At 48.8% G+C, this 24,282-nt stretch overlaps 1 protein-coding gene and 1 long non-coding RNA gene across 10 annotated transcripts in view; one reads left to right on the plus strand and one right to left on the minus strand.

The window, feature by feature from the left end:
* The window catches only part of ppfia4 (PTPRF interacting protein alpha 4), an 81,863-nt gene that overhangs the window by 47,312 nt on the left and 10,269 nt on the right, over positions 1-24,282 (minus strand). The window contains exon 1 of one of the 9 annotated variants that reach the window (XM_072715639.1): positions 2,157-2,360. The exons of the other annotated variants lie outside the window; for them this stretch is intronic. Coding sequence (XP_072571740.1) covers positions 2,157-2,222 — 66 coding nt within the window. The 5' untranslated portion in view covers positions 2,223-2,360. Of the gene's footprint in view, positions 1-2,156; positions 2,361-24,282 lie in introns of those variants that run through there. 9 annotated transcript variants of the gene reach the window in all.
* Positions 2,310-13,827, plus strand: LOC111854434 (uncharacterized). Its single transcript, XR_002840675.2, has 3 exons — positions 2,310-2,395; positions 5,353-6,620; positions 13,737-13,827. It is a non-coding gene; the product is annotated as an uncharacterized lncRNA (long non-coding RNA).

Genomic DNA, 24,282 nt, shown 5'->3' on the forward strand with positions numbered 1-24,282 from the left:
CCCCTTATCGGATGACCAGTATTTTGGAGCAGCATATAGGTAGAGGACTGTCAAGGGGAAGCCAGCTGTAGCCACTCCAGAATCCCCACTAAATCCGGAACGTTCCACTGGGACATATGGATAACCCACAGAGCGTGCGACATGAAGCAGCCGGCTGGATGGGGCCGGTTTAGGAGAAGCGGGGGGCAGGCATGGGAGACGGAGAACATTGGCTGCCCTCGACACATCAGTCAAATTCGGAAGAGGCTGTCGGGTCACCCGGTATCGGAACGTTCGGCTCATTCAGGCAGCAGCAAACCAAAGTTCTGACGTGGACTTTCAGGGATCGGAATTGGGGGAGACACACAGACACCGGCTGCTTGCTCAGATTCACGATGATACGAGCTAAAGGAACTGCTTAGGGTGAATCCCGCCCACGACAGAACTGACGTCCTCTCCTGGGAGCCCTGCCACATTTCTGACAGACTGTAAAAAAGTTCTGAAGCACAAGTGCGCCCATCGACGGCCAACCCACCCCTGCCCAGTACCTCCCGGCCCAAATACCGCTCCCAAATCAGGCATTCCTCGTGAAGTGGAGAAGCAGATCCTAACTCCCCTTTTATGGAGGAACAAAGGCGACAGGTAGTCCCCAGAGACCTTGCGAGGGGGAAGGCGTCAGAAGCTTCAAAGACGCATCAGGGCCGTTCACTGTGTCGCCCCTCTGCTTTTGGTGTGGAGATTGCGGGAGCTGGGCCTCTCACTATCATTCAGTACCCATGCTGTACTGCCCTCATTATGTGCATGCAGCACGCCTTACTGCTAATCACTAGCAACACACCTCAAAACTGGGCTCCATGAGAAACAGACACAGGTTTTGGGCCAAAGTACAGGGTCAATCAGCAGCCAGAACCCCTGGAGCATTTGGGGTTAAGGGCTTTGCTCAAACTGCCCAACCATGGGATTAGAACCAACAACCTTCTGTCACACATCCATAACCCACTGAGCTATGCATGGCCCTATGTTTCAAGTTGCAGCTTTCAAGTTATCTTGTTGCATGAGAGGAACACAGTGAAATTCTTATACCACAGTTACAGGGGAGGGGACAGGTGCATGGGGGAGAATCTGACAAACAGCAGTGCAATAGAAGATAAGACAAGCAAGGCAAAAGACAGCGCAGTATAAGAACAAGCAAACAACAAATAAGTAATGAATATAATGCAATGGGAATAAGGCCACAAGTACCAACCAGAATGAGATTTAAACCCAGAGCATGAGGCATTAACAGCCCATGGCCATATTCACTGAGCCACCCCATCACACAGATACATTTAGGATATTCACGCAATGACCAATATAACGTCCTGCTCAAAGGCGTATGGGAGGCTGATGCTACATCAGGATGTCACTCAGAAACACAGGAACCTTAGGAACCCAGTCCGGGGAACCCCCATCTGACCCACCCCTCCGTCTCAGAGCCAGATGGAGGAACTGTGGGAACCTCGCCTCAGAAGTTCAGCAGGACAGGGGGGCGACAGATGCGAGCGAGGGAGCGTGTCACATCAGGGTACCGCTGTCAGCCTCTGCGGAATCTTCCCGAGTCCCAGGATCACACACACATCACTGCTTAGGGACGAACCGCACAGACAAGAAGGTGCCCCCCCAGTCATAAGCGGCAATCTAAGTTTGAAACGGGAGAATCTCGCTCGTTTCAGACTGCATTTACATAACCTCTCCCCCCTCCCCATCCATGCCCTGACCCACTTCACAGAAGCGATGTTACGGGTAGAATAAAAATCACAAATTAGTATGAACGTCACAGACATGAACCGCGATTTATCACAATTTAAAAGTGCTGGAATAGCCAGAACAGGTAGAGCAGATAAGAAGAGTCCCCCCCAAAAAAACAGGGGTAAAATCCCTGGGGGTGCAAACCTGTGGGGTGTGTCAATAACACTGTGTCACACACCCTGCTGGGGGGTGCCATCTGAGCGGGGGGGTGGCCAGCGTGTCTGACTAACTTTAACATTTTGCCATGGGACACACCCCCCTCCTCTGCCTAAATTTAGTGAAACTATAAGCTGCAGAAGCAGTGGGGGGGGCACTGCACGCACGTGAGCCCCCCCCCCCCCCCCAGGCACCCCGTCCCTAATCCGCACCCCACAGAGTCCCAGCCCTACCTGGTACATGTATGTGTTAAAGTGGACCCCATTCTGCAGTTGGATCTTCACGGAGGACTGGTTCATGTCGACAGGATCATGTCCAAGCTCGGCCCAAATCGGCGAGCCCCCCAGCGCTCCGGACGGCGGCAGACAAACAGCGGGAGGGAGAGGGAGAGAGAGAGCGAGCCAGCCAGCGAGTGAGGCGCACCCCCCCCTGCCTCCCGCCCCCCCCAGCGCCAAATCCCCGACGGATGACGGTAAGCTGGGGAATAAATGAAATTCCTAGGCTCTGCGCGTGGCGGCGGCTGAGGGGCGGCCTTCCGGGTCCGCGGAGAAATCCAGAGCGTGGCGGACTGTGAGCTGAGTGCCACGAGAGACAGGAGGGGGAGGTGGGGGGGGGGGGGGGACAGAGAGAGGAAGAGAGAGAGAGAGAGAGAGAGAGAGGGAGGGAGGGAGGCTGAGAGCTAGCGCCGCGGTATGTGGCTCACGGCGTGGTGAGGGGTTAGCTGGCACATGACGGAGCAGCAGGTCGATGCTACCGTCTGTGCCCCCCCGACCACCTGTTTCAGCTGCGCCCGCATGTGCCGGCCACACGAGGGCACTACACTGCCCCGGGCTCATGTCCCCCAATTTGACAGTGGGGGGGCAATCAGTTACTCCACCCAATGCCTGACAGGCCATTGACAGAGCAACACTGCAGTGTGGCCCCACCTCCCTGGGTCCCCCCCCGCCCCGTCTCCTCCCGGCCTCTGATGTGACTCGGGGTTATTAGCTACCACAAACTCCAGGTCAGTATTCCAGGCGGGATCCAGTGATGTTCCAGCGTTATCACCGTGACCGTGACCGAGGTGGCCTGCCGGATCAGTCATCACGGAAAATGCGTGGATTCCTTTCATAAGAATGTGAAAAGTCTGGCACATTTGGATTCAAATCCAAACCGACGTGCAGCATTAAGTTGCCGCCAAAACGGTGTTAAGGCAACAGATGTGGTTCTCCGGATCCAGTTTATGGACCTTTGGCTCTGTAGGTTGGAGTCTGGCACCTAACTGGAGCGGCTTCAGCAGACGTGATCTTCTGAGATCATCTGGACAGCAACAGCTGCCGTAGGCTTTAAAAAATCTGTGGTATAATAGTGCGATACAACAGGGGTCCCCCATCTTAAATATGTGCTGCTGATCTATAAACCAGCTGCTATAAGTGTGGGGGGCACAGAATGTGTGTCAGAATCAGCTGAAGACATTTCACGAATCTAGCCAATGCTTTTATCCGAAACAACATACTTTTTTGTGAAAGCAAGATCAGACTATCTTGGGAGCAACTGTGGCCCCTGTTCACACCAGGTATTAACATGCGACCTGTGCGATCAGATCACAACTGGACAGCGCTAAATACAGGTGTGAACGCACCCAAAACGCATCGAGATCCGATGGCTCACACCACATTCGGAGGTGGTCTGAGACGCATATGGCCACATTCTTATAGCATTCCATACAACACCAAAAACTAAGTTTGAATCGACTGCGTAGTTGGTTTAATATCGGACTGCCCCGATCCATTCACTCCTTTTACTTTACTTGCTCCGAGTCAAACGTATAATTCAACGTATCAGCCAAAACAATGAACCTCTTCGCTGAAATGTTCACAAATTTTGAGCTTCATTGGTTATGATTAAAAGCCAAAGTTATGATTAAATAATGTTATTACAAAACACTATTTAAAGATTAAACGTAGAACATAAACGTTATTAGGAAATATATAATACCCTTTACGCAATTATTTAAAAATAAAAGGACACATGAATTATTCAAAGATTTATTTATTCATTTGTTTATTTATATTTATTTCATTTTGAGTATTATGCCGTTTATTACAAAGATCGTAGGCAGTTCGGTTACCCTGGATTGCGCCAATAGCTTTTGATTTCTTCTTCTGCTTTTAATGTTCGCAAGATTCTGCATACGGAAGTGATTTACGTGCTTATTTAAATAAGATGCGGGAAAATGACATCCATTTACCAGCGGTCAGTCAATACGCATGCGCAAATGCATGTTAATGCATGGTATGAATGGACGGTATTTATCATTGTCCACTTGTGATCGGATCACCCAGGACGCATGTTAATACCGGGTGTGAACAGGGACTGAGGCTAAGGGCCTCGCTCAAAGGCCCAGCAGTGAAATCACTCTACCAGCCCTGGAATTCTAACCAGTGACCTTCTGCATCCTGCTGGGCCACAAACCCCCATGGATGGAGCTACAAGCTGAAGCTTGCTTAAAATGTACAGCACAATTCAGCACAAACTGACAGTGGGGATCTGTAGCCTGTGTGTGTGCGCTGTGTATACTCTGTGTGTGTGTGTGTGTGTTTGTGTGTATATGCGCGTACACATCGCCGTTTCCATCCTCAGGATTCTGCGGCTGTATTCTGGCCACCTCTCACCACCGACAGCTCAGATTCAGCTCCCACTTTAAAAGAAGACAAACTCGCAAACAGACATGGCCGAAAAGACCAATGCACCAGGGGCGTTCCGCGATCACAGGGGGCCACGTGCAGCGGACGACCAAAAGCAAGCCCAGCTTAGCCACATTTAGCTGTTGAGGGCAGGGGCCCGGTTCACGCGGTCACCAGTACAGATACATCCAGTCTGTGTTTGTCTGTTTTTCCGCCTTTAAATCTGGGATGTTCCCTCTCCAGGTCAAAGATACACAAAGATATATGGAAAAGCTGCCCTCTAGTGGCCCAGTGCAACAAAACAGACAAATGGAAGATAAACGCTCAGGGTTACATGACGGGAGGAAGGCGACAGTAATCCGCCATTTTGTTTATTTGCGCTCACGCGGGGCATCTGGACCAGAGCAGCTGTCGCGGGGCATCGGCCACTGGCGTCCCCATGTCGCAGCAGGGGGGGTGGGGGGGGTGTCGGGTGACGGCCGGGACAGGGCACCTTCTGCCTGCGTCGGCCTCAGCTAGCCTCGCACGCTAACAGCGTCTGTCTTTCTGGGTGACGCTGAGGCAGGCGGGTGCTGGCATGTAATTAATACCCCACTCTGTGGAGCACAAAAGTGGCAGCTTTAACCCCAGCAACCTGGAGGACAAGGGCAATAAGTGAATAGGCGCAGTGGTGCTGGGGTGCATGCCTGTGTCTGTATTATGCTCTCGTTAAAGACAGAACTCTGCTCGAGTACCCACAGTGCACCTCTGTTCCCACCCGCAGCAAATGTAGCCATCCAACACGATCCGTTTGAGCCTCAGAGCCGAGCCGGAGAGCTGAGAACCAGCATATCCTCTCCACAGCTATAAATTCCTGTCAGGCATCCAAGTTTGATCACCTGAAGGAAACAAGACATCCCGGGGCAGAGATAAGGCACAAGAGGGGACAAAGATGCTACAACGAGACAGGAAAGTCCTTGGCCACCCTATTCACAAGCAGGACCCTCGAGTTGCAGCCTAAGAGCCATGTGTCTCTTCAAAGCCACACGCAGACAAAGCCCTATTAAATGAACGCTAATCCAATAGGCACGTTACTTAATTAAACCCACGTTTAGCATTAGCCTCACCGCCAAACGAAAGGCTATTAATGAGATCAAATAGGCGATTAAGCGAAGAGGTGGTGCCAATGGATTCCTCAGTTGTTAAAAGGCCACGACCAAACTCAAAATTAATATTCTGATATTGTATCAGGCATCTGTAGTTAATACTGTTTGAAACATACTTTAAAAATTATTATGAAAGGTCATTATCAGATTAAAGTTCTGTTAACATGAATCATGATATATAAATCCAAAGAAAGGCCCACAAACTCCGCCTCCATGAAGTTTTTATTAAGCACAAGTCTTTGCAGACTCCCTCCTGTTTAGACAGTCACTGCTCTCTAGGGATCAGCAATGGGCGTAAATTGTGGGAGGATGAACGGTTGTAACCCCCCTAATAATCAAAACCGGCCAATACAACACCCTGGACCCTTTTAAATGGGTGGAGACCTCAACCCTTTCAATGCTCAACCCAAATTTATGCCCTTGGGGTCAGCTGTAATGGAACGAGCGCCCTCTTGTGGTCAGGAAGCACAATTATGCAATACACAATACGCTGAGGAAAACCTCAGAAAACGTAATAAAATCAACACACCATAAACAAACAAGTGTGCAGGTTCCTACTGACATAGTTTTGCACATTTATATGTCAAGAAAATATTTTTAATGGGATGATTTATAACTCTGTGGCACTACTGAAACATTAATTTCAGGATTTATAATGATGTAATCATGGAAATACTGCTCACCAAGAGCTGTACGTATCCTAGGATTCAACCGTGTGAGCCTCAGGCCAAGGTGCCAGGCCTGCTTGATCGGAACCCCAGCCCACGTCCAGGCCTGCTCGATCGGAACCCCAGCCCACGTCCAGGCCTGCTCGATCAGAACCCCAGCCCACGTCCAGGCCTGCCCGATCGGAACCCCAGCCCACGTCCAGGCCTGCTCGATGGCTGTAAGTTACAATCTGACAAGTTTGCCATCATGTTTGCGGGCAGATTTCATTTGTGTGTCGCAACACTTGTCAGACAGTTATTCCCAAGGGTGGACAGGAAATACCCATCCCGTTAGAGAAATTCTGCGCTTCTCGTAAAAGGAAAGAAAAATGTGATTCATCAGAGCTGGAAAAAAAAACAGATCACGGCTTGTTACAGTAGAGCAGATCAAACAGACCGACGAGGGGATAAGTCAGTGATCAGTGAATAAAGGCTGGAGGAGAATACGAGAGACAGGGGCCCTGCAACTGTGACAAAGTGGCACCGGCTGTAAACCCTGCTGTCCCTGTGCTGGGGCTGTTTGCAGCATGGAGCTGCCGGGTTCTGACTGGAGAGCAGAACGTCACTTCTCTAATCTCGTCACATTAACACCCAATGTGGCTGGCAGATGCCAAGGTTGGGGAGCCATTCTACACCCTGACATGGAGCTGTGATGTGGCCCAGCCCTTCATTCTGACCCTGCCCCGTCCATTAGCCCCACCCCATAATTCTGCCTCAGGACAAAAAATGGGGAGCTGACAAATGGGGAACTCCCTTCACTCTCCCCCCTTCAGTGAAGCTGCCTTATCCACATGACTGCCAAGATGAGCATAATGTAAGGAGGATTGTGAGTCTTCTCGCAGTAAAGACCACAAGCCAAAAAAGCCCCACAGCTTACCCTCAGAGACAGCCCCCCCTACCCCCCACCCACACACCCAAGACTGCAGCTGCTCTGTGGGCCGCTAAGAGGGCAGAATTATGGTTTAAAGAACTTGGGACTTTTGTCTCCAGTGTTTTATCACAGAAGCGTACTTTAATACAAGTTTCTAAACTGAGACATCAGCGAGTTGCTCAGGTCTCCATGGAGAAGCTCGTTTCCCGAGCGACTACACTTGGCCTACGCTTGACAGAGACACCCATAATTGAAGGGCGTTTAACACAATGACTCACCGCATTAGCTTCGATTTTACCAGGACAGTGAACAGTGAGCGCAGCACCCTCGGTGTGTAAGAAAGCCTTGGGGGGCCTACCTAAGACTCTTAGGCTCCTGAGGACTCTTAAGCCTTGTTCATACTTCACTTTTCTGCATCTGTTTTGTGCACTTCTGGGCTGTAGTTCATACTACATTTGGCTGCTGATGCGGATGGTCGCGGTCGGTTCAGGCACACAGCAGTGGTATTCCACCAGACCAGGAGAGGGCAGATGTACAAACACAAATATTAGCAGTGTGGTAAAATGCTTATATTTTCCTTAGCAGTTTTAAATTGATCAGTTAAGGATGGGCATTATTACAGTAATAAGGCATAGCACAGTGTTTTGACATCCTTACGACAAAATTAGCTGGGACCCCCAACCCCCCATCTGTTTTGCAAATTTTATCACCAAGATTTCAAAATGTTGGAATAGTGCTGCTTTTTAAAATACCGCGACGCTTGTCTCTGAGTAGCAGAGTCCTGGCAACTTGTGAGAAGTGGTGGTATGATAGAGATTAAAATATAGCCGTGCCGGTACTGCTTCATCCTTATGATATATATGATGCCTGCGTATATGATCCCGCATTTGCGCCTGCTACACCCCGGCACGCGCCTCCTCTTTACCCTGACCTGCAGAACTGCCGTAAACGTGGAAATGAGTTACGTTGTGAACCTGTGGTCGATTACTTTTCCTCAAGAAACTTTTCCTCAATAAGTTGAAATTCAGATTCAAAACTAATAAATTCAGATTCAGTTTTTTAATGCGACAACTGCAGATTCAAATATACACGATTCATATTCAGTTTCTAGTAGCACAGGTTCTCGATGGTGTTTCTCCCCACATGTAATGCCTGTGTTAGATTAGTTTGCACCCTTCCTGTGTCAAGTCCAGTTAAGATGGAAGGTTCCTCTACCCTCTGTGAGAGCAAAAGCAACCTATCAAACGCATCTATTGCTGATACCCGATTGTTTTCCATGTCATCTGCTAAGGCACAAATACTTGCTACAGGCTCTTCTGTCGCTATTACTCTCTAAACGAACAAATCCATTGAATGCTGGTGAGGCCCTAAATGAGGAAGTGACGTCGTTAATGAAGGTCCGCCTTGATGAGCGGTCTGACAGTTGGGAATTGCAAATTGAGTTTTCCCCCCCAAAACGCAATTCAGTGCCTTGTTACTCTATTTATTATTCAAAATATTTTGAAATGAATTAAGGATTGCATAAGCACTTTGCACATTGAATTGCCGATTGCAAAATGTATTTTCAAATTAAATGCTCAGATTAAATATTGAAATGACAAATGCATGCTCTGATTGAATATTGAATTGCCAATTGCAAAATGAATTTCCATTTGAATTCTTGTGCTTATAATCTTCCATACAGTATATCTGGATAGCATGATAAATTAGATATGCAGGTACCTCCAACCCTCCTCATACAGCTGCTCACCATAGTACAGCAACAACTATTCTTGTTCTACTCTGACCTGTGAAAGTCCATGCTGCTACGTACTGGAAATGCCTAATTAATTATCTTGCACATGCTTGGCCGATGTGGACGGATATGCAAGGTTTCCGCTAGACATAAAAATCTGGGCTACATGCACACCAACCGCAGTCGTCCTCATCCAACCACCGAAATTTATGTCACGTCCCCTCGTCTGCAAAGGAAAGTGCATGAGGAAAAGAGAAGTATGACTTGGCCTTTAGCCTTACTCAGACTCTCAGCCTTACTCAGACTCTCAGCTTCCCCTGGACTCTCAGCCTTACTCAGACTTTCAGCTTTCCCCTGGACTCTCAGCCTTACTCAGACTCTCAACTTCCCCTGGACTCTCAGCCTTACTCAGACTCTCAGCTTCCCCTGGACTCTCAGCCTTACTCAGACTCTCAACTTCCCCTGGACTCTCAGCCTTATTCAGACTCTCAGCTTTCCCCTGGACTCTCAGTCTTACTCAGACTCTAAGCTTCCCCTGGACTCTCAGCCTTACTCAGACTCTCAGCTTTCCCCTGGACTCTCAGCCTTACTCAGACTCTCAACTTCCCCTGGACTCTCAGCCTTACTCAGACTCTCAGCTTTCCCCTGGACTCTCAGCCTTACTCAGACTCTCATCTTCCCCTGGACTCTCAGCCTTACTCAGACTCTCAGCTTTCCCCTGGACTCTCAGCCATCCTTAGACTTCCAGCCTCCCTCTGATTCTCAGGCTCCCCAGACTCTCAGCCTTACTCAGACTCTCAGCCTTACTCAGACCCTAGTCCTATGACCTAGGGTCATGAGGACTGTCAGCCTTCCTCCAGCTCTCCTTAGTACCTCTTCCTTCCCCTCTTCTTTCTTGCCAACGTCATCCTCAAGAGCATCCCATAGCCTTAAGTAAGATGATGACTCATAACCAAAAGTCCACAGGCCGTGGTGTGGGTCACAGTGTCATCATCATCAGCACTCTACTCATTTTAATATTGGCTTAAGATAAAATGAAAATTATGAGGGTAGATGTCCTGGGCCTGGCAAGGTCAGGTGACAAGTCCTCCAGTAATTATATAAAACAGACTTACTGTTTCATCTGCCGGCCCAGACCTCGCACCCAGGTCATAGTCCTGTCTTGCCCTCTTATGCTCATGTGGCACCAGGTCCAGCCCCATACCCAATCCTACCCCCATTCTATCCACACACATCCTTGTGTTGGCTCATACACCTCCCCCCCCCCCCCCGACCAGAGCAGGTCTGCCAAAAGCAATCAAAAATTATCTCACAATTTCCATTAAAAGTCAAGTAGCACTGGTTAACCTATATGCCAGTATCCTCTCTTTTTCATTATACTGCCATTTAGTGAGTTAGCAAAGTTTCACATATGTCAAAGACTGACATTCTGTTATTCAACCAGCTACTGAATTTATTGAAAATTATAGGGAAGATATAGAATACAGATATAGTGTAGAGAAACTACAAGGGTGTGTTCACAATCTGAAGTCATTCATAAAGAAGATGAACTAGGTGAAAGCCTGTTCACTCATTTTATGAAAGAAACAAATTATAATTAAAATACTCATGAGTACAGAACAGAAAAGTAGTGGATGATTCTGGGGCCCTACTTTATCCATCCATCCATCCATCCATCCAGCATTACTGCTGTCTTACCAGCAGACACTGTTTCTGGTGAATAATCTCATTTTGATTCTGATTGTGGTTCTGATATGAGTCAGAAATGCAGCAGTGGATTTGGGGGGGATTATGTACTGTAATATTCACATTCAGACCCATATTTGTAGCTCAGACAGAGTGACTTGAGGATGGTGCTCTTGGGACAGTGTGTGTATATTTTTGGCCAGTTGGGGCATGGTGCTAGGGGGGGCAATGTTTTGCTTCTCCTTGTGCAGGGTGATCACAGTGAAACCTGAAACCATGCCAAATGGGGGTGGGGGTGAGGGGGGGGGGGGTTTGCCAGGAAGCAGAGTGGCACCTGCCCTGTGCCCCGGCCCCTGCTCTTCAGTACACTGGCCCCCTATAAATAAATGTACTGCTGCAGTACCAGACCCAAATTCATGACTTACCCCACTGGGATTCAGTGCATGCCCCAGTGAATAATCAGCTCAAGTCAATGTTTATTTATGAGGTGCACAACAGTATGGCAAACAGTGGTATATGGAGGTAAATGCAGATAAGAATTATGTAAAAAATCGGAATAATTATGCAAAAGATCCGAACCATGTCACCTATCCACCAACTATTCTCCCGCCATTTACGCACTATTCACCTGTTATTCACTTGCTATTCATCACTTATTCATTCACTATATTCATCCACTATTCACCTGCCATTCACCCACTATTCACCCGTTATTCACTTGCTATTCATCCCTTATTCATTTGCTATATTCACCCACTATTTACCTGCCATTCACCCACTATTCACCCAGGATTCACTTGTTATTCATCCATTATTCATTTGCTATATTCATCCACTATTTACCTGCCATTCACCCACTATTCACCCAGGATTCACTTGTTATTCATCCGTTATTCATTTGCTATATTCATCCACTATTTACCTGCTATTCACCCAGGATTCACTTGTTATTCATCCGTTATTCATTTGCTATATTCACCCACTATTTTCACCCGCAATTCAGCCATTATTCATCCCCTACCTCCCACTGTCTACCCGCTATTCACCCACTGTCTACCCGCTATTCTCCCACTGTCTACCCGCTATTCACCCACTGTCTACCTGCTATCCACCCACTGTCTACCCGCTATTCACCCACTGTCTGCCCGCTATTCACCCACTGTCTACCCGCTATTCACCCACTGTCTACCCGCTATTCACCCACTGTCTACCCGCTATACACCCACTGTCTACCCGTTATTCACCCACTGTCTACCCGCTATTCACCCACTGTCTACCCGCTATTCACCCACTGTCTACTCGCTATTCACCCACTGTCTACCCGCTATTCACCCACTGTCTACCCGCTATCCACCCACTGTCTTCCCGTTATTCACCCACTGTCTACCCGTTATTCACCCACTATCCACCTTCTATCCAAGCAGATGCTCCCACCCAGAACAATCTACAGGCTAAAAATGTATAAAAAAAAACACAATGATGGCAGTGATCTGTGAACAAGAGCATGAGAATGGGATCTGCACTTAGTTGCACTGCTAAAAATATCCCTGCACGTGAAGGCTGGTGTGCTGAGCAGAGCATGCATGGGGGGGGGGGGGCTCGTTACACAAAGTGAGAGGCAATGAGGGGGAAAACTGGGCTGTGCTTACACGCCCCCCACCCCCCCGAGAACCCAGATGGTGGTGGGTGGGTTCGTCGCCCGTCCCCGCGTAGAGCCAGGATGCCGGCCCCGTCGAGCGAGGGGGTGGGATTTATTTAAAGACGCCGCGCCGCTATTGTATGTGACGTGTGCCATCAGGTGATGAGAGCGCTTCCCACCCCCGAAGCGAGGGACCGTCGCAGCAGGTGGTCAAACATGCGTTATTGAAACAACCGCCCCCCCCCCCATCTGAAAGGTCAGGAGAGTTGGGTAAAGTGAGCCGTGTCATGGGCGAGCAGGCTGACTCCCCAACCTGTGGACGAACTCACTAGCACACAAGACATCCCACAAACTGTCCAGGTCCTGTGCCGCCGGACTATGGAGACACGCGACAAGAAATATCTGATTGGCACAGAATCTTCACCACACATCCTCATACTGTCTGTACGCAGATATTCCCACTAGATGCCAAAAAACAACATGCAATAAATGCTATATGATTAGCAAACAGATGCAATACATTATTACTTTTGACACAGTTATTAAAATTGCCTATAATACGCTTTAAAAGCTAGCGTTATTATTATAAATCACTAAATGTCTCCTCCCGGGAGCTTTGAAATTAAACACTTCAGCAGATCATATGCATGTTATTTAACAGACCCACTAATGTAGTGACTTAGGTCCATTTATGATGCCATTTCATCAGGCAGGCCACAAGGACGCCTCTGTAATATGGTTTTAAAAAACAGGGCCAATGTGCTGCTTCAGCAATCAGCACTGTAGCCTCACACCTCCAGGTGTTGAGGGTTCAAATCCTGCCACCCACTCTGCGTGTGTTTGCATGTGTGCTTGACAGGCAGTGACGTAAATCAGTTTCACTTGTGTGTGTGTGTGTGTGTGTCCTGCGATGGACCTGCATCCTGTCTCCTGCATTCTTCAGTTTTTTTTTGCTGTTGTTTTACTGGCCACTGGATCATTTAATTTTTTATATAATAGGTCTTCTCTGTTGTTTTACTGTGCGGTTCACTGGGTGTGACAAATGCAGTTACCAATGAAATGTATTATTATTATTATTATTATTATTATTATTATTATTATCATCATTGTTATTATGATGCCGTGTGCTGCCTTTGATATGCTTCAGACTAACAATGAGCCTGTTCTGGATCAATACTTAGGAAGATGGATGAATGTAAGCTTGTAATTTCAATGACTCTTATATGATCATACTTCAAACAACTTATATTATTATTATTATCATTAATAATAATAATAATAATAATAATAACAATAATAACCAACGGTACTTGAATGACATCAATGAGAGCTATGGTAATACTTCACACTGTCCCCCGGTCCAGCAGTCTGACCCGGGGGGGCTCCGTCACTCTAGCGGTACCTGCTGGGCCTGCTAATTGCCACACAGACGTCACCCGTCTCACTCAGCCCCACCGCCACATCCACGTGGCGTCGTGCGCCAACACCGAGCCCCCCCACCCGAGGGAGTGCCGCAATCGCGTGCTGGACACCTGCCGGAGAAACACCCACGAAGAAGAAAAACGCGAGCGGCTCCAGCCTGGTGTATGTAAACCCTCACATAAGTCAGATGTACACCCCCAGACTATTCAGAACCCCTTACAGCAAAAACACACTAGAAATACATATTACAGAACACATCAAATAAATGAAAAGATGTAATTTTACTCATGAGCATATGCTGCCTCTCTGTGTTAGTGCCTCCGTAAACTCTGCATACCTGATCTACAAACCACAGCCTGATCTACAAACAATCAGAGGCCCATCAAAAGCCACACCCTCCATTTTAATTATCCAGGACAGAATCATGATGAGTCTGGAGCCTATTCCCGAAGACACAGGGCAGGAGACACCCAGGGCGAGGTGCCCAGTCCATCACGGCGCACACGAATCACACACCACCGGCATTTTTAGAAACATCTAGTCACCTAACCATGTGGTTTTGGAGTGTGGAGGCAGAGCCAGGCTGAGAGAACAAGTAAACTCCACACGCAGGGGCGTGTGTGGGAACCGAACCCACGGCCCTGGAGGTGTGAGAACACAGCACTACCCACCAAGCCATCCCCTGTCCTGCCGGCCGCACGGTCATCCCAAGCATCTGCACACCATCGACAGCTCCAAGGGGTCACAGAGGTCACCCGTCCTCACACCTGTGCTCTGGCGGATTTGGCCGCCGCCCGACCCAACCCGCCCAGTGCCTGGGGGGGGGGGGCAGATGGGCCGTGAGGAAGTCGCGGCAGCTGCCTCACGACCCAGGCGTTTCCAAGGAGACGGTGCGCTCAGGCAGCTGGAGGATGCAAAGGGAGGAGGCTGAGAAAGGCTGCCGCTGCGACAAGCAGAGAGGCAGCGTTGGAAATGGGGACGAGGGACAGAAAACTGGGGACAGAGGTTGGGAATGGGCACCGCTGGCATCGAGGAGGCTCTGCACTGTACATCCTCCCGCTGCTTGTCCCCATTACTGTTACAGCCCATTAACAAAGACTGTATCACACAGGAGCTGGGAATACAGTGTCAAACTCCATTAACTGTTTATACACCTGGATATTCAGTGGAGCATTTAAGGTAAAGAACCCTCCACATTAGCACTTCCTGGGACTTGAACCAATAACCTTCTGGTCAGCTCACACTGCTGATGTACTGCTATTATCCATGGCAGGAAATCTCTGAGATCAGGGGTTACCAGCCACTATTAAACCGGGGACCGACACCCCTAATGGGCTTTGATATTCCTCACTCTGGGGTGGGGTGGTTACAGCACATAATTATACTGCCATCAATTTTCTAAAATATGTTTCCCACAGAACCTTGTTTGGACCCACAGGGGGTCATGGAATAGCTAAAGTCCCCCCGCTTAGGTCATCTGAGTACAACAAGGTCCCCACACAGGGGACATCCTGGTGACACACAAAAGGAGTCAGAAGACCGAACAGCTCACTCACTGTGGAGTCGCTTCACATTCCGGTGGAAGTTTAAACCCATCCCCAGTGCAGTGCCCTGGACGTCTTCCGGGGGGGGGATGGAGGGTGTGGGCGTTTGGTAAATTCTCAGCGACTCCTCAGTTTAATTGTACCTTCTCACATGCTGATGCAGCCTCACTATCAATTACACACAACAAGGGCTCATTACGGCGACAAAGTGGGTGATTATACCGCCCCCTAGGCACGAACACTTGTCATGGCGATCCAGGGTATGGAGGTAAATGATTGTCTCCAACATGATCTGATGAAAGACCGCAGAAGACTCTGAGGGATCCACCAGGAGAATCCGCTCTGCCCCCTGGGACCCTGCCCACACTTCTCTCGCGCCCGGGATCCCCCCCCCCGCTAAAGTGGAGTGGGAAGTGTAGGGAGGAGACCCAGGGGGCGGGGGGGCAACAGCCAACAGACAATGCAGATGAATCAGCTTTTTGAGCATATATGTCATTGCTTGCCCCCCCCCACACACACACACCTCCATTGTGTTTTCCATGTATCTGAAATTGTCACAAGACTTAATCCCTCAGATCAGAGATGCAGGTCTCATGGGTTCATTCAACCAGATATTCTGGGAAGTCAATTTAGGTTAAACACCTGACTCAAGGGTACAACTGCAGGGCCCACGTGGGATTCACCCCATCTTGATCTGTAGACCCTGGCAGCAGGCTAGCTTCCCCCAAAGAACCTGTTGCATTTTTTAATGCTTCATAAAGCATTTTTTTTAAAACAAGCGATGCATTAAAAACATTTAAGAGTCTTTAGACCTGCATGCTGCTATCCGCCAACTTAACGTGCTTCTTTAAGCTGTTTCTCGCTTCTCCCTTAACGCAGCGTCACCTCAGCTGCAATAAAGGTCAAGGGGGGGTGAAAAGAAAAGAAAAACGTGTAAATAATGCTGGAGATAGTCTGATTAATCTCTCACTGGCTGCCATGGTAACAGTTCCCGTTGCATGGGGATCAGGGAGTGGTCTATTTTTAATGGTGGATCGACATGTCGCGTCTTTGCCTACATTTAAAGACACACCACTGTCACGTGTCCCTTTCTGAGCAGCAATGTCACCGGGACTGTGACATCCCAGACAGACAGAGGCTACCACGAAGGCTGCATGCATGGGGAGGAATGACAGAAGTCTAACTCCCCTGCTCCCCCCCAGCCACATTGGGTCTGTAGTTGCTGAATCACTCGATGATTCTAACGGGGCAGAAGGCCACCTGAGCATACCGTCCAGCAGGGGGCAACCTACAGGAATGCCAGTTGACTTACATATACGAGCACACACTGGCAAAGACACCCACACATATAAACACGCACAGACAGACAACCACACATATATTCATACATACAGACAGACACACGCATACAAACACACACATATACATACATACAGACAGGCACCCACTTCACAGACACACGATTTCACACGCACACACCAACTCTGGCACAAACTGACACAGACACAGATGCACACACAGCATAGGCTGACATGGACACAGACACATGCGGGACACAGATGCACATGGACATAAACACCCATGGAGAGACGCTCCCTGCTCATGATGAAGAGGTGATGAGTAGATGATGATGAGATGATAAGGAGATGAAGGGAAGACGAGGAGGTGATGAGGAAGCGATGGATGTTTCTCAATACCAACTCGCGTCTTGCTAACTCGCATCCCAAGAATGAACTTGGGTGCAATGAATTATGGGGATTGGTCTGATTTGGCGAGGATGCAGCCGATGCTTCCTTGATATCTGAGGCAGGGTAACAATGACATCCTGGGATTTTTACTGTCCTCTGTACTTCTGTACTTGAGTACTGTAACTGAAGACACAAACAAGAGCACAAGGACGGTCAAGTACACATACTGAGAAACCCCCCGATGAGGAGATGATGCAGAGATGACAAGATGATGAGGAAATAAGGAAGAGCTTATGAAGAGATGCCCCCAGTGGCGGTTCCCATTACTGCACAATGACGGGATGTAAACTCCACTGATACCCGTAGCGCTCGTTGCATAACCCCCCTGGGGGGTCAGCACCTCCCTCACGTACCCTTAGATTACTGACATTCAGCTCACGCTGAAAATGAGCTAAGGCATCCTCACGCATAACCGCGGCATTGCCATGCCAGGTCAGCTGTCGGGGGGCAGCTAAAAATGCTCAGTGACCTTTATCCTCATTTATTTTTTTTGGGGGGGGGGGGATCACGGTCCAAGCTGCCTCCCCATGTTTCGCTTTGAAGCGAAGCATCTGCTAAATAAATCAGTGTAAACGCAGTACTCAGCTTGCGAGCCGGAGCTCTTTCATGTGTGCCACTGGATTGGGGGGGCTGTCATCGACGTCCCTCATACAGGCATGCAACCAGTCGGGGGCGGGGGGTCAAGCCCCTGCCCCCCCAAGGAGATGACAGGCAGGAAAATCACAGACAAACAGACAGGACCCTATTGGAAGTGTCTTATCCTCGGGAGGGGGGGCAGGCGGGCACCAGCCGTTGGCGGTGTAACCGAGCACAGAAAAGCGAGCTCTGATAGGCTGCCAGGTGCTCCTGTGACACGGGGGCCCCCAGTGGAAATGGCAGCGAGGAATCCTGCGACGTCAGGGAAGGACGGAGAGGTGAAGGAGCAGAGATTCCTACGGCAGCAAAAAGCCGTTATTTAAATACACCGGCGCCATCACACAATAAGAGTAGCAGAACACGCTGAATCTCTGACACGCTAAAGGAGTATCCTATACACGCGTGATGTTTTGTTTAGCATTACCGTACCGCCACCCAAGCCTGCTTACTACATCCGCTAAGCAAAACCCATCCGTTTCAGGGAAGCTTCCAGAGACGCCGCGATGCGGCGGTTTACATGGGCAGCTGGCAGGCCGTCTGCAGGTCCCGCGAAGGACATTCGCCGCCGACTTGATTTGATCACATTGCAAATGCAGACGGTACAGCTCTGCGCGGACAGTCAGCGAGTCAAACTCAGCCTCCATGTCAATTCCTTAAACCATGACTCGTCAAAATGTAGATTCACATACATTCATAGAAGGCTAAGGTGGGCGATGCGAGTCTGATGGAAGTGCAATGTTACTGACTGCTGGTCACCTGACCTTCACCATCATCACCGTGACGATGGGAAGGCGTGGATGATTCAGGGCAATGCTGAGGCTGAGGGACATGCCCTGTGACCAGTGGCAGTCTAAGCACATGTGGATCCCTGGGCAAAGTTCACCTGACTGGGGCTTTAGGCCCTAACCGCCAGGATAGGCTCCTGACCCCCACAACCCTGCACAGGACAAGCAGGTATGGAAGATGGATGGAGTTGCGGTGTGCACAGTGTTTCACATGATTCTCACGGGGAAGAGGCTGGTTAGAGTGCCAGCTGAAGCTTGACCAGGGGTGGCTGGAGGTTGCCAATTGGACGCCCCCTGAGTAGGTGGCGCCCTTGGCAGCCACCGATGGGGCCTAATGGGTTTCCGGGCCCTGCGAGTGTAACGCAGGTTCACTGTGTGTGGGAGAGACAGGCTGGGGACGTGGCTCGTTTGGCTGTCAGAGAGCAATCTGCCCGTTTCCCGAGGGTGCTGGAGAAAAGTGGCAAATTACATCCTCAGATCCCTGCATCCCGTGTGTCTGCCCACCAGCCAGAAGGCCGAGGCTTCCCATAATCCTTCAGGGCTGCTACTTCCTTACAGTGGTAGCAAAGGGGGTGAAAATGTAACAGTTCAGATTATAAAATCCAAAAAAAGTTCACAACAAGTGTTACTTCATACTTGTTTGATCCGAAAATCATCTAACAAAAGTCAACATCATAATCTTACATTCATCTACATACAGTCATCTATAATTGCTTATCCGGTGCAGACTTGCAGTGGGCCTGGAGTCTATCCCAGAAAGCACAGGGCAGAAGGCAGGGCTACACCCTGGACAGGATGCCAGTCTATCCCAGGGCACCCACGCTCACACACAACACCACATACTGTGGGCATCTAACTGCATGTATTTGGACTACAGGAGCAAAGCAGAGTAGCTGGAGGGATCTCTCACAAACACAGGGAGAACCCCCACAAAAAGCCAGGGGTGGGATTCAAACCTACAACCTCACAAACACAGGGAGAACCCCCACACAAAGCCAGGAGTGGGAATCAAACCCACAACCTCACAAACACAGAGAGAATCCCACAACCAAAGCCAGTAGAATGAATCAAACTGACAACCTCACAAACATATGGAGAACCTCACAACCAAAGTCAGGTGAGGAAATCAAACCCACAACCTCAAAAAACACAGAGAAAACATCACAACCATATCAAGGAGTGGGATTCAAACCCACAACCACAGGGTGAACCTCACAACCAAAGCCAGGAGAGGGAATCAAACCCACAACATCACAAACACAGGGAGGACCCCACAAACAAATCCAGGAGTAGGATTCAAACCCACAACCTCACAAACACAGGGCAAACCTCACAAACAAAGCCAGTGGAAGGAATCAAACCCACAACCTCACAAACACATGGAGAACCACACAATCAATGCCAAGAGAGGGAATCAAACCCACAACCTCACAAACACAGGGAGAACCTCACAACCAAAGCCAGGAGAAGGAATCAAACCCACAACTTCACAAACACAGGGAGAACCCCACACACAAATCCAGGTGTAGGATTCAAACCCACAACCTCACAAACACAGGGCAAACCTCACAACCAAAGCCAGAAGAGGGAATCAACCCCACAACCTCACAAACACATGGAGAACCCCACACAAATCCAGGAGAGGGAATCAAACCCACAACCTCACAAATACGGGGAGAACCCCACAACCAAAGCCAGGAGAGGGAATCAAACCCACAAGTTCACAAACACAGGGAGAACCCCACACACAAATCCAGGAGTAGGATTCAAACCCACAACCTCACAAACACAGGGAGAACCCCACACACAAAACCAGGATTGCAAATTGAACCCATAACCTTCAGTGTCCGGCAAGTATGCTAACCATTACAATACAGCAAAACACATTGAGCAAACACAAACTATCAGTGATTACTCTACTAGATTAAACTTCTTAATTCGACAGGGCTATAAATAAATACCTATAATTTTATTCCTTATATAACAGGATGAGACCTCACGGCAAGTCACTAGGAAGCTTTCCACAAAATACCAGCATCTTGCCTAAATTAAGGGAGAAATTTTTAAAATACTCTCAGTCGGCTTAAACTGTGACTCTGCTAAAATGGCCGGCTCAGAGTGACGGAGTGCCACACCTGAGAGCCTTTCATCTTCTCACCCATGAAATGTGTCCCGTCACCCCCTCAAGCCGCAGTGAACATAATTCTTCAGCTACTTCGGGCTAATGGGCCTGTCGCATTAAGTCATGCATCACAGGTGTTCGGGGTACAGAGGGGGCCTGCAAGTATGATCAGTCATGTGGCTGGGGATCATGTCGAGATGACAACGGGGCGCAGAGAGAGCAGAACGTGATGGCGTCACCGAGGACGCACAGTCAGAGGAACGGCGGTGGGATGGCTCCGCAGACGCGGCACGTGTAAGAGGAGCAGCGTGGAGGATCTGAATCATAGACTCAGGTGAAGTAGTTGTGCTATTAGCTCGTCACCCAGCTGCTGACCTCGCGGAGCATAACCGTCAAAGCCGATACATCTTAATGCTGCCTGGCACAGAGTGGGAGTGATGTTGATATGTGACCATTTGGCACAAAGTTACAGCAGGTCAGCAGCACTGCTCACCGCTACTCGGGCCCCCTATTGGCCACAAACAGTCACTACACTATATATTAAACAGATTCCTTATTACATGCATGTTCTGCTAACCAACTAGCTAGCTACCATCTTCTGACTGTACTCGCTAGCTAACGGTAATGTTACCTGCACAAGTATTCACCGTCTACCGTTCAGTACGTCATTTAGTACGCACAGGCCACGGGTGGAACCTAAATTCACAAGTAGATGTTCAGCACGTAAAACATTATGCTAACTGTCGCTGTGTGTTGGTGGCTCAAAAACCGTCTCATGTCACTTAAATCAGTAGTTTGGGAACATTTTGGTTTCACAAAAAATTACACCAACACTGGATAGAGCAGGGGTCACCAACATGGTGCCCGCGGGCACCAGGATGCCCCCAAGGACCACTTGAGTCGCCCACGGACTAAAAATAGCACAAATCACCGGTGAGCAGCGTGTAAAAATGTAATTTTATCTCCACGGCATTTAAGACGCTTTTGCCAGGAAATTCAGACCAACTAATAAATAATTATGACTCTAGGGGTATTTATCGCTACAGATTCGTGGCCATACTCAATAGAAGAGAACACTGATTGTTCAGCATGATTGTTATGTTGTTGTTATGATTATTATTGTATGTATGTTATGATGGAGCTGTGAACCCAAAACCACGGTTTGTACCGAAGCATGAATTCCACATACCGTTGCAGCCCTACCTGCAAGCATAAAGCCAGCGGTGAACCAAAAGAACCAAAACCAAAGAAAGGAAGTCTCTAATAGAAAAGTTACTGAAGTGACTTTTTAAGTGGGAGCCTCAGAGAGGACGTACCCGCCCCTGTAGCGGGAGAGTGTCACGCTGGGGCAGGGAAGGAGTGCATGCTGGGGGTGACATGAGAGAAAAGTAAACCATGGGACAGTGTGTCTTCTAACCTGAGGGCTTTCCAAAAGGCAACAGAAGAGGAACCCATAAATTAACCTGTATGAAGAGCTTAGTGGGTTGGGATGCTGTGGCTGCGATTAGAAGGTTGTTGGTTCAAATCCCAAGTTCACCATTGGGTCTCTGAGCAAGGACCTTAACCCCAATTGCCTCAGGGACAGTCTGGCAATGATTTCTAAAAAAAAAAAAAGCATGTAGTTTTGGATAAAAGTGTCTACTAAATAAATACATGAGTAAAAGTATTACCCTTATCTTGGGTTCAGCAAGCATGACTGGATGGACCAGACAAGTGTCATTTCAAGATGAAAGCAAAAACAAAACCAAGCAGAATCTCTGCAGCTTGCAGGCTGATGGAGTCACGCTGAGACAGATCCCGTGATCTCCCGGGATCTCACGTAGATCCGCCTCTGTCAGCATGATTAAAGGAGACGAGATCACCGTCTGCTTCAACGGGCTCCACTATGTGCACCTGCACCCCAGCTGTGACAGCGTCCATGTCCCCGACGGCTGGAAACAGCAGCACCGGCATGCCTGCCATTTGGATCGTGTCTAACGTGTCGCATCCCAGGAACCCAGATGTACTGCGGATGAGGCCTCATCTCCACTTCCAGGCATGATCAGTATCCCAGCTTGGCTTTCGTACATCACAGCCGCTCACTCCCTGCAAGACTTGTATAGTTGTATGTAATTTGAATTATTTCACTGAATGGGAAGCAATGTAGCCGCAGTCCCTGTAATTCTTTCTATCCACCCTCGACCTTGAATCCTCTTGCTCTCTCTCTTTCATCGCCTTTAAGTCCATCTGCAAATCTAAAACGAATCACTTCACTCTTAAATGTAATATGCTCCCATATCTGATGTAAAACGCTTTGGGGCAACCTGGGGAAAAGGGTCTACATAACGGTAATTAAACTGAATTTAATTTTAAAGCTAGACTTGATAAATGAACCACGATGGGAAAACGATGAATGAAAGCACAAGACTTTCTGAGCAGAATGTTTCACCATCTCTACTGTTGATATTGGCAGCACTGATAGTTTCACTGTGTACAACAAAGCATTGTGGGATATCTGTCGGAGACGGCTGTACATCTCGTCTGCCAAATATCACCTACGGATGACAACTGAAGCTGAAGCCCAGACGAAAGACACCTAATCCCCGCCAATCTTTACACTCCCTCCCCCCTCACCTCCGTTTTCGACGGGAGAGACCAGGATTGGTATCACCTATCACCATTGGCCCTTGAAATTTGATTATTCCCAGGAGTGCTTCTTTTCCTAAAGAGGCTGTATTTGGACTTGCCAACCAAGGACTCTGATAGATAAACATTCTGTAAGGTGACTCTTGCTGCATCTTGGTGGATGGGGGAACATACCATTCACAAAGAGGGGAGTTTTTATTTTCTTCCCCAAGGAATTAGCAGCCCTCACTGAACAAAACGGGTGATGGTCTAGGGGACGAGCAATACCTTAGACTGCTGGTTTTGAAGGAAACACATGAGAGTATTAAGCCTGTTGGTATTGGTTTATATATTCTGTGATTATGTAACCACACAGACTTAATGTTTGACGAAAAATGGTACCACTAAAATTTTCCTCATAGGTTGGGGCCAGTGTAGCAGCACACATCTCATGCTCGCATTACCGACAGTTGTCACGCTACGGGAATTAAAGTCTCGAGTACAAAGTCTGTGAGAAACCACAGAAAAATCAGAACACTCTTGCGATCACAAATAAGTGTGAAGTTCGGTCCTGTATAACAGAACAAGTGGCAGCTTCCCACTGATCCTGAAACACTGATCCCAAAACGCTGATCCTGAAACGCTGATCCCGAAACGCTGTTACCGCCCCACAAAAGCGTGCGGACTATGACGACACTGAACAGCTGCCCAATAGACACCTGAGGAACATTCTAGAAAAACAGTTCCAAGCCCTGGTTTCACAAGCCCGCCACAAAGCGATCTGTGTGTTTCCTTCATGGTCTCACGCCCATACCTGATCAGATCCCCCTGCCTCCCCACCGCTTGCCAGGGGGGGGGCAGGCTGGCATCTTCACGTGCTAAATGCGGCGTGCAGATCCGCGATGGCAGATGGCCTGGCAGGCCTGCCCGGGGTTAGGAAGCCCTTGCGCGGCAACGACACGTATGCTAATGTCATTAGCATTGGGGCCCTTTCACTGGGCACTGGGGCAGGTGCGCCCATCCCAGTGTGTCACTGCATATGTTTCCAG

The sequence above is a fragment of the Paramormyrops kingsleyae genome, chromosome 8, assembly GCF_048594095.1.
Source record: "Paramormyrops kingsleyae isolate MSU_618 chromosome 8, PKINGS_0.4, whole genome shotgun sequence".
NCBI classification, from domain to species: Eukaryota; Metazoa; Chordata; class Actinopteri; order Osteoglossiformes; family Mormyridae; genus Paramormyrops; species Paramormyrops kingsleyae.